The sequence below is a fragment of the Ornithorhynchus anatinus genome, chromosome 15 (genome assembly GCF_004115215.2).
Source record: "Ornithorhynchus anatinus isolate Pmale09 chromosome 15, mOrnAna1.pri.v4, whole genome shotgun sequence".
Taxonomy (NCBI): Eukaryota; Metazoa; Chordata; class Mammalia; order Monotremata; family Ornithorhynchidae; genus Ornithorhynchus; species Ornithorhynchus anatinus.
Window position 1 is genome coordinate 5,156,103 of NC_041742.1, and position 11,198 is coordinate 5,167,300.

Consider the following 11,198-nt stretch of genomic DNA (forward strand, 5'->3'; position numbering starts at 1 on the left):
AGCCCGAGGGAAGAGTTGCTTAAAGACAGGCCTGGACCCATCTTTCCCACCTCTGACCCAGCCAGGGAAGGGGTTTGAAATGTTACCTTTTGGAGGAATGCCATTCTTGGCCTGTACTGTTGGCCTTGATGTCTGATTGTCATCGTAGATATTTAAAGGACTCAGAATCACAGAGAAGGAGGGAAGAAAAAAAAAAGCAAAGCTAAAAAGGCAGAATGGTGGCCAAAAAAAATCACCAAGGTGATGAGGTGATTTGGTAGCAGATGCTGGTTGGTGCAGATGATGTTTTGTTGCTGATGATGATGTTCTGTTGCTGCTTCTGCTACTGTGTTGCTGCTGCTTTATTGCTGCTGTTGTCCTTTCTTCATTCTCTCCGGGCTAAAACCTTGAAAAATGCAGCTGTGCAAGCGGGCTCCCGCCCAATCAGCAAGTGGCTCGCTTAGAGTTTATTAACATGAGCTGCACGTCTGGCGTCCCGCCACCAGGGGGAGGCAGCATACCCAGCCCAATCCAAATGGGGATTTGCCAGGATTTGCCGGGAGATAATGGGAAGATAAGGCGGTAGGAGGATTCGGAGGAGGAAATTAACTTTCTCAACCTTGGAAGGAGTTACATAAAGGGCACCTACAGTGTAGCCCTAGCAGATGAGCATGAAAAGGGAGTCAAAAGATGGCTAATAAAAAGTACTTCTCTCCCCCCCACCCCACAGAAGCATATTAAGTTTTGGAGGTAAATCCTCTCTGAGCTTCATGTGGGACAGGGACTGTGTCTGGCCTGATTAGCTTGTAGGTACCCCAGCGCTTAGAATAGTACTTGACTCATATGAAGCACTTAAAAACACCAATAAAATAACAAAAAACAAAAGGCAAACTGAGATCTTTAGTTCAACCCAACACCTATCCTACTGCTGGCCTCCCACACCCCTCCCTATTTATATCCTACAGGGGTTCACTCTCCCCACCTTCCCAGTCTTATTAAAATCACATGTCCTCTCCAAGAGGCCTTCCTCTATTAACCCCTCATTTCCTCTATTCTCTCTCTTTTCTTCATCACCCTTGCACTGGGAATATATCCTTTCTTCACCCCTCCCTCATCCCCATAATGCTTATGTATATATCTGTGATTTAATTTATTTATATTCATGCCTGCCCCCCCCCCAGACTGCAATCAATCAATGGTATTTGTTGAGCACTTACTGTGTACAGAACACTGTACTATATGCTCTTGGGAGAGAAAACATTGTGGGCAGGGAACGAGTCTATCAACTCTGTTATAGTGTACTCTCCCAAGTGCTTAGAACATTGCTCTGCATGGAGTAAGTGCTCAATAAATATGATTGATTGATTGATGATAGAGTAGAGGTATATCCCAAAATGAGAGATTGCTCCAGTTTACCAAGGAGTTTTAAAATATGTCCAAAGTGCCCAGGGAAGATCTGGAAACTGAATTCCAAGACAGCACTGCTTAATAGCCTCTCTGGGCCTCAGTTCTCTGGTCTGAATAGTCTGCATTGGGACTATAAATCCTTCTTCTACTTCCCCCAACAGGGACACCATGAAAATAATGAAACAGATAATTGATGTGAAAGCATTTGGGGTGGTGAGGAATGGTGTTTATTAAGCCCTTACTTTGTGCAGCTTGCTCATCAGTAATAATATTGATAATGATGGGATTTGTTAAGCACTTACTGTGTACCAGGGACTCCACTAAGTGCTGGGGTGGATACAGGCGAATCAAGATGAACACTGTCCCGTGAAGGGCTCAGAGTCTCAATCTCCATTTTCCAGATGAAGCAGCTGAGGCACAGAGAAGTGAAGTGATTTGCCCAAGGTCACGCAGCTGACAAGTAGCAGAGCCGGGATTAGATTGTTCTCCTCCAATTGGGTGCAGCAGAGACAGGACTTCAGTCAGTTCCTCATTTTTTTTAAGGTATTTGTTAAGTGTTTACTAAGTGTCAAGTACTGTACTAAGCGCTGGAGTAGATACAAATTAGTCATGTTGCACACAGTCCCTGTACCACATGAGCTTCACAGTCTTAATCCCCACTTTACAAATGAGGTAATGGAGGCACAGAGAAGTGACATGCCTTGCCCAAGGTCACAAGTGGCTTATGCGGCATTAGAACTCACATCCTTCTGACTCCCAGGACGATTCCATAGGTTCGAGGGGACAGAGCAGGAGGAAATGCCAGCTGGATGTGCACTTGGGTTGTTTTAGAGGAATGGTGAGAGTCACTAATAATAAATAATAATTATGGTATTTGTTAAGCACTTACTATGTGCCAGGCAGTGGACTAAATGTTGGAGTGGTCATGAGCAAATTGGGATCGCTTGGCTTTATACACACACACACACACACACACACACACACACACACACTGCTCAGCACTATGCTGTCCCAGGTGTTCAATGTTAGGGCTCACCTAACATTCCAGAATCGCAGGGAACTTTGATAGTGATGTTTCCCAAACCAGACTTTCTTCAGGAAGATAATAGATATCTGAAACAAGTCTGGGGTCATAAAAAGTGAATGCGAAAGCCAGGAAGGCATTAAACCAGGATGGGAGCGGTAAAAGGCAAACTCACCCTGTCCCAGCCTTATTGATGACTGCTAGCTTCCTCATCCATGGGGAGGAACAATAATTGGGGCTCAGAGTGAAAAGTGGTGCTGATCCCTTTGATTGTAAGCTCCTTGTGAGCAAGGAGTGAATCTACTAACTCTGTTGTGTTGGACCCTCCCAATCGGTATTTGTTAAATGCTTGCTATGTGCCAGGCACTGTACTAAGCGCTGGGGTAGATGCATGCAAATCTGGTTGGATGCAGTGTCTGTCCCACATGAGGTTCACAATCTTAATCCCCATTTTACAGGTGAGGTAAATAAGGCCCAGAGAAGTGAACCTACTTGCCCAAAGTCACAAGCAGACAAGTGGCAGAGCCGGGATTAGAAACCAGGGCCTTTTGACTCCCAGGCCTGTGTTCTATCCATTAGGCCACACGTGCTTTGCTCAGTGCTATGCACATGGAAAATGCTCATTAAATATGATTGATTAATTGATTGATTGATTAATTACAGGACCTCCCTGGGAATGGTGAGCTGGTGACACATGTGGAGTGGAAGATTCTGTCCTGCTGCTGGAACCACCAGATTCCTAGTTTAGACTGTCTCCCTACCTAAATCATAAAGTCCTTGGGGGCAGGGATCATATCTACCTTCTCTACTGTACTCTTTCAAGTGCTTGGTGCAGTGGAATGGGGACTGATCTGATTTAATTTCCCTCAGAGCTCAGCACAGTGCTTGGCACTTAGGAAGCCCTTAACCCGGCTGCAACACTTGCCTGCTGTATGTCCCTGGGCAAATCACTTCACTTCTCTGTACCTCAGTTAACTTGTACCTTCTTATTTTATTTTTATTCTACGATATTTGTTAAGTGCTTGCTATGTGCCAGTCACAGTACTAAGCACTGGGGTAGATACATGCTAAGCAGGATGGACCCAATCCCTGTCCCACATAAGGCTCATGGTCTTAATCCCCATTTTACAGATGAGGGAACTGAAGCACAGAGAAGTGAAGTGACTTGTCCAAGGTCACACAGCAGACAAATGGTGGAGACAGGATTAGAACCTAGGTCATTCTGACTCTCAGGCACATGCTCTTTCCACTAGGCCATACTGTCTCCCTAAGCATAGAGGTCTGCACACAGTAAGCGTTCAACAAATACCACTGTAGATGATGATTATGATGATGGTGGTGGTGATGTTGATGATGATAATGATCTAGAATTTCTCTGGAGGAGTTCATGGGGAGGCCTCTGGAAGTATCAGTGGTGAATTGGAGAGGCAGAGGAAAGGGAAACAGCATGGCCTAGTGGATAGAGCATGGGCCCAGGAGTCAGAAGGACTTGGGTTCTAATTCTGACTCCTCCACTGTGTGACCTTGGGCAAGTCACTTCACTTCTCTGGGCCTCAGTTACCTCATCTGTAAATCGGAGATTGAGACTGTGAGCCCCATGTGGAACAGGGACTGTGTCCAACCCAATTAGCTTGTATCCACCCTTGTGCTTAGTACAGTCCGTGTCACATAGTAAGCGCTTAACAAATACCACAATTGTTATTATTAATAAGGGAAGATCTGCAATTGTGTTTGTTCACATCCACAAATGACACTGCCAACATCTCACCCACATCCTGCCCTCACCCACATCCTGCCTCTGGCTTGGACAGCTCCCTTGCCCTCTCCGACCCCAAAATGTGTCAGGGAAAAAGTCAGCTCTTCTCGTACCGGTCCAGACAGGCTCGGGTTGTGGACCTGCGGGTGTCTGGCTCCGAGAGAGGGGAGAAGCCGTGGGCGTCTCCTGTGGTCTTGGGGATGGGGCAGAGTGGGCAGCACGTCGGGCCCGGGCAGTCACCCACAGCTTCAGAGACAGAGCCTCACGAGGTAACTGGGGCAGCACTCTCCCAGGCTGAGAGAATCCAGACTAGGCATAGCCACGCACAGCCACCGATGAACTGGGACTTCTGACTCCTAGAGCGGGGTTTGTGGCACAAGGCCACAGAGAGTGTTGAGGTGGGAGGAAAACTCATGGAGTTAGCCAGGGCAGGCTTCCTGGAGGAGGGGGGCTTTTAGCTGTACCATAGTAGCAATTCATTCAATAGTAATAGCAATAGCAGTAGTAATGATATTAAGTGCTTACTGGGTGCAGAGCTCTGTACTAAGTGCTGGGAGAGAAGACACAGTGGGAGCAAGGACTGGAGACAGATGCATTAGGAATGATGAAACATCAAAACACATGCACGAAATAAAAACAAAATCAGTAGGAAGATGTATCTAGAGGAGCAGAATTTCTGGCTCTTGGTGGCTCAGAGTCCAGGGTAGCCAGGAAAGGGAGGCGAGCAGGAGCAGGGAGGCTGGGTTTAGGCCATAGCCCTAGGGTTTCCTTTGTTACCTAAGAAGCTTCCCTAGACTAATAATAATAACTGTGGCATTTGTTAAGCGCTTACTATGTGCCAAGCACTGTTCTAAGTGCTGGGGAAGTTACAAGGTAATCAGGTTGTCCCAGGTGGGGTTCAGTCTTTTAATCCCCATTTTACAGATGAGGTAACTGAGGCACAGAGAAGTGGCTTGCCCAAGGTCACACAGCAGACAAGTGGTGGAACCGGAATGCAGGGCTTGGCACATAGTAAGCGCTTAACAAATACCATAATTATTATTTTTAGAACCCATGTCCTCTAACTCCCAAGCCCAGGTTCTTGCCACAAAACTACACTGCTCCTCTGGACTAAGCCGAGGTCTCCCGCAGCCTGAGCCTTCAGAGCCCATCGTTATCTCGGGGTCGCCCGCCCGCTTCCCACAGTCTGTCAAGATCAATCAGTCATCAGTCAGTCGTATTTATTGAGCATTTATTCTGTACAGAGCACCTTACTGAGGGCTTGGGAAAGTACAGTGCAATGGAGGTGGTATTCAACATCCCCACCCTTAAGGATTTTATAGTCTACAGGGGAAGGCAGGCAGTGGAATAAATTACAGAGAGAAGAAATGCCCACGTGTGACTAGGAAGTCCTTAGAGAGGTACCATCCAAGTGCACTGGCCACATTGAAGGGAGACCAAATAGAGAAAATGAGGGCTTAGTTAGGAAAGACTTCTTGGAGAAGATGCAATTTTAAGAGGATTCTGAAAGTGGGGAGAGTGGTAATCTGATTTGAAGGGCCAGGCTGCTTTGGCTGTTTCTTGGTCCAGTGTCAGCAGTCCAGCTGTGGGGGTGTGAATAGGGGGGCACTGAGATGAGACAGGGGGTGGGGGGTTCAGGCTGGAGCCCCGGAGTGATGTTTGGAATTTGGGTTTCTCTGGACTAACTCTTTCATGCCTGAGAGCCCATCTTATCCTATCTTAGCCTTCCCACAGCCATCCCCTACTCTAATGATGCCTTCCTCTGGGAGCACCTGACATCTCTCCCAGCTGCTTCCACTCAGGGGGAGTAGTGACATTCAAGCCCCGCCCCCTCCCTGCCCTCTATAAGCCTCCCGGACCAAGTCTTCCCTAAAGCTGAGTGTGTTTGTATGAAGGTAATTGGCTGGTTTGGTGAGTTTAGAAGAAGAGGGGTGAGGGGGAGGTATTGAATTTGGGGGTGAGTTTTAAGTTTCTTTTCTGGCTTGTTAATGGGGAGATTGTCTTGGCTAGGGAATTTCCATAAGTGTCATTTCAAGGGCTGTTCTGTGGGGGTATCACTTTTTACCTATTCTAATCTCATTTGTGTCTTTTGGAGGTGGGGTGGGAGGGTGTGGATTTGGGGTGAAGGGCTTTACACTCCATCTCAAAAAGCTTCCTGGTAATTCAAACTGCCTTTTTCTTTTCCAGGTTCTCATGTGGCTGTGCAAGTTCTTGAGATACTTTACCCCTGCAAGAAATGGTATTTATTGAATGTTTACTATATGCAAGATACTGTACTAAGTGCTTGGGAGAATACAATAGAACTAGAAGCCCTGTTTCCTGCAGCCCTGATTCACCTATCCCCACTTCTCAGCTCTCTTCATGGTGTTTGATTTCCCTTACACCTTCTGATGTGCTTGTTTTCTATATTCTAACCTATTCACCTTTCAATTTTAGGTCCAACATCAGTTGACTGGTGGAGATACAGGTAATAAAAGCATGTAAGTATAAGGAAATGTACCTAATTGTCTTGGGGTGAATACTTCAATGCTTAATGGGCTGAACGAAGTACATGGATGAGTTAGGAGAAAAACTGTATGTGGTGGGGGTGGGGGCTAAGAATTTCAGTTAAGGAAGACTTCTTGGAGAAGCAATTTCAGTGGGGCTTAAGTTTTGGGAGTCAGCTGGTATGCCCACTCTGTGGGTTAGGGGTGGGAGTTCTAGAGGGTAGGATGTGTGTGGGGGGGGTGGTGAAAGTGAGTCCCAAGGAGCAAGCTGGAGTTCTCAGAGGCTTCCCAAACCCTGCTCATAGCTATCCTGATGACGGGATGAGAGGGACTAGCTTGCTTCTCCTTTCAGATGCTTATCACTACACTACCTGGGTATGAAGACTTTCTTTCCTTCATTGAGGACATAAAGCAGCTGTTTCCAATAGAGACCTGGAATTAGGAGCTGAGCTTTCATCTCTAAAAGAAGGTAATGAGTAGGTGGTTATGTGTGGGTAACTACCACAGGAGGAGGTGAGCAAAGGGGTCTGTCACTATTAGCACTGTGGCTGGTTCTACAAACTGGGACTAAAGCTCTGTGGAGGGAATGACTTCTATCTGACTTGACTGTGGGACTAGGAAGACCCAGGCCCCTTAATTCTGTTGAGTCAATCCTCCCTGAACCCACAATCTTGTCCACAGGGTCACCTTACACATCCTCAGCCCCCTCTAGAGTTGGAACTTCTCTGTGCTGGTCAGTGGCTGCCTCTATGGGAGTTGGGGATAAAGGGTGGGAGGGAGAGCTTAGTGTTCAAAATAGAGCTGGCTAGGTCTGTATCAATCTTATTCCTCTTTTGAGTAGTTCTAGGGACTCCAGTGTGAAACTGACTTCTGGGGAGGGAGTACTGAAATGTCACTTTGGGCACTCAATATCAAATGCTATTCCACTGGAAGTTAACCTGCATGTGTCTCTGTTTTAACACCCATTTCTCTTGAACCATCAGGGAAAGATAAAACTATTATTTGGACACTTCCCAAACTCCAAGAAAAGCAGCAGTTCTGGAGTGGGGAGACAGGGACAGGAGGTGGAGACTGAGAAAGCCAGGATCTAAGGCAGTTGAAACCAGAAGAGACTGTGCTGCCTCACTGATGGACCAGACTGTGGATCCTCCACCAGCCGCTGGGAACACATAAACCCCACACTGCAGTTACCAGGAGCCAGTTTGCCCTGCAGTGAGCACTCTGGAGCTAGTTGAGTGTGCAAAGAGCTAAAGCTAAAACTCCTCACTACTGGTTTCAAAGCTCTCTCTCCCCTTGCCCCCTCCTACCTCACCTTTCTCTCTTTCTACAGTTGAGCCTGCATACTCTACTCCTCTACCGCTAACTTCCTCACTGTACCTCATTCTTACCTATCCTGCCTTCAAACCTTGGCCCACGTCCTACCTCTGACCTGGAATGCCCTCCCTCCACACATCCACCAAACTAGCACACTTCTTCCCCTGCCCCCCACCCCCCAAAGCCCTACTGAAAGCTCACCTCTTCCAGGAGCCCTTCCCAGACTGAGCACCCCTCTTCCTCTATTCCTCCCCTCCTGGGTTTTAAGCCATTTTTTTGAGGCTAAACATTGTCAGGGACTACTGCTATCTCCTCCATAAAGTGATGGGATTGTGTGTGTGTATCATAGGGTTGACCACTGTTTGGGGGGGGGCGGGGTGGGAATGAAGGTGCTAGAGCAATGTGGCCTCTATGCGCTCAGCACCGAGGCTGTCCCATGATCCAGGTGCTGGAGCTCTGTACCTGGAAGAGACTCTGTCGACTAGAATGTGGACCAGAAAAACCCTGGGCCCTTAAAGTGTTAGGTTGGTCAAACCTCCCTGACTCCAGTCAAGTCTTCAGCATCGCCCCACACAGAGTTCTGAATCCCCAGAGAAAGGAGCCATTTGGTGTTGATAGGGACTGAGGGGGCCGGGGGGAGGGCCTGGGGAGAAAGGGGATCCAACATCAGGAAGGATTGAGTTGGCAATGGGGGTTGTGTGTGTGTGTCCCATCACTTGTGGAGGAGCAAGAGTGAAGGGAGAATCCAGGCCAAACTAGTGGGGGGCTGGAAGCATAACAACTGTCCATGGCAAATGTATTGTCAGTGTAAAGTAGTTTCTTTCCTGGGAGCATCGGAGCAAGAGTTTGAGGCTTGTTCGTTTAGAGTTCAGAGTCCTTTTGGTGGTAAGAGTTTGTGAACTGAAAGAAGCTTCCAAACCCTCCCTCAAACCCATGCTGAAGTTGTTTGCTCTAAAGCCATATGTTGTAGGATGTTATGAAACTCATGATTATAATAGCATTTATTAAGCACATACTAGGTGCCAGGCACTGTACTGAACACAGGGGTAGATACTAACCAATTAGATTGGACATGTTCCCTGTCCCACATCAGGCTCACAGTCTTAATCCCCATTTCACAGTTGAGATAAATGGGGCACAGGGAAGCTATGTGACTTGCCCAAGGAAACACAGCAGACAAGTGGCAGAGCCATGCTTGAAACCCAGATCCTTTTGGCTCCAGGGCCTGTGCTCTATCCTCTAGGCCGTGCTGCTGCTGCTTGTCAGGTTATAAGCATGCTTTCCCTGACTCTGTCCCCTCTCACCCCACCCACAGTGTCTGTTTCCTCATTGGTAAAATGGTGATTAACTCCTACTCCCTCCTACCTATAGTGTGAGCTTCATGTGTGAGAGGGACTGCATCTGAACTGGTAATCCTGAATCTACTCCAGCGCTTAGGAAATTACTTGGTATATTGTATGCACTTTGCAGATACCATAATTACTTTCATGAGTAGTAGTACAACAGTGCTTAGGGCTTAGTACATTGTTCTCCACACTGTAAGCGCTCAAATACCATCTACTCAATTATCACTTTTCATTCAATAGTATTTCATTCAATAGTATTTATTGAGCGCTTACTATGTGCAGAGCACTGTACTAAGCGCTTGGGATGAACAAGTCGGCAACAGATGAGACAGTCCCTGCCGTTTGACGGGCTTACAGTCTAATCGGGGGAGACGGACAGACGAGAACAATGGCACTAAACAGCGTCAAGAGGAAGAACATCTCGTAAAAACAATGGCAACTAAATAGAATCAAGGCGATGTACACTTCATTAACAAAATAAATAGGGTAACGAAAATATGGTAACGAAAATCTTATCACAAGATAAGATGTGGGTATCATGACTGGGGGATTAAACAAAAAAGCCACTTGAATACTATCTTGGGTATTTGAGCATATACTGGGTTAAAAGCACTGTACTAGTTAATTTGGAGAGTTCAGCGGAAGCAGAACACAAGTTTCCTGTCCTCAAAGAGCTTATGATCTAATGGGGGAAGATGTGCAGATATAATGCATTTCCTCTTAGGAGCAAGAAGAAGAAAAAGGATGTAACACACAGAACTATGTCTCACTAGGGCTTCAAATTTTAACTGTGACTTTCCCCTTCATTGGTTTGGCACTGCTGACAAACTGGCTTTAAGAAAAACTGAAACTCATTAGAGGCAAGGATTGTCTAATTTCTTTTGCATTGTACTCTCAAGTTCTTAGAACAGCTCTGTACATAGTAAGTGCTCAAATACCATTGACTTTTGATCTCTGGATTGACTTTTTTTTTTCTTGTACATTTATGTGAATTTAGTCTTCAGGGGAAGGAAGATTATGCCTGGTATAATACCTGTAATTCTTGTACAGTAACTGGAATAGTGTGATTAAACTACAGTTTAAATATTTTTAAATTAGAAAATGGTGGTGGCGTGGCCTAATGGAAACAGTGCAAGCCTGAGAGCCAGAAGACCTGGGTTCCAATTTTGGCCTTACCGCTTCCCTGCTGTGTGACTTTGGGTAAGTAACTTGACTTTTCTGTGCCTCACATGTAAAATGGGAATTCAGTGCCTGATCTCCCTCCTACTTCAACTGTGAGCCTCATGTGGGCCAGGGACTATGTCCCACCTGATGAAATGGTATCTATCCCAGAGCTAAGGAAAATGACCCAAAGTAAGTGCTCAAATACCATAAAAAAAAATTACAAATAGCATTCGAAAATAAATGAAGCAGACATGTATACAAGATGGTAAAGAGTATAAACAAATGCATAGTATTTATTATGGGCATAGTACATACCAAGCACTGGGATACCTACAAGAAAGTTAGATCAGATCTAGTCACTTTGCCAAACAAGGCTTACAGTGTATGAGGAGGGGAGACAGGAATTCTAACCCCCATTTAAGAGATGAGGAAACAGACAATGAGAAAGAAACTGCCTGCTGTGTGCCTTTGGGCAAGTCAAGTGGCAGAGCTGGGTTTAGAACTCAGAGCTCCTAAAGACTAAGCTGGGCCACTGCACCCCCTGCTGCACAAGTGTTTAAAATAGGTATTGAAATAGACAAGAATATGGATCAGTTTCCATTCACCACCCCAATCGTCCCCTCCCCGATTCTGGCACAAGGACACCATCATTCCCATGACTAGGGTTGCCTACACCCAGTGATTCATGACCTTTGTGACTCAGGAACCCCAAAAGGGGAAAG

At 46.3% G+C, this 11,198-nt stretch overlaps 1 protein-coding gene and 1 long non-coding RNA gene across 3 annotated transcripts in view; one reads left to right on the forward strand and one right to left on the reverse strand.

Moving 5' to 3' along the window:
* Window positions 1-721, reverse strand: part of RGS9 (regulator of G protein signaling 9) — a 51,426-nt gene extending 50,705 nt beyond the window's left edge. Inside the window, exon 1 of one of the 2 annotated variants that reach the window (XM_029080081.2) lies at window positions 87-721. In XM_029080081.2, the coding sequence (XP_028935914.1) occupies window positions 87-143 (57 nt within the window). In that variant the 5' untranslated portion in view covers window positions 144-721. The remainder of the gene's footprint in view (window positions 1-86) is intronic. The other variant, XM_007668065.3, reaches the window with a different exon arrangement.
* A 5,638-nt stretch (window positions 722-6,359) lies between these two features.
* On the forward strand, window positions 6,360-8,075 carry LOC103170363. Its single transcript, XR_003764905.2, has 4 exons — window positions 6,360-6,405; window positions 6,603-6,646; window positions 7,005-7,121; window positions 7,636-8,075. It is a non-coding gene; the product is annotated as an uncharacterized LOC103170363 (long non-coding RNA).
* Window positions 8,076-11,198: the final 3,123 nt, after the last annotated feature.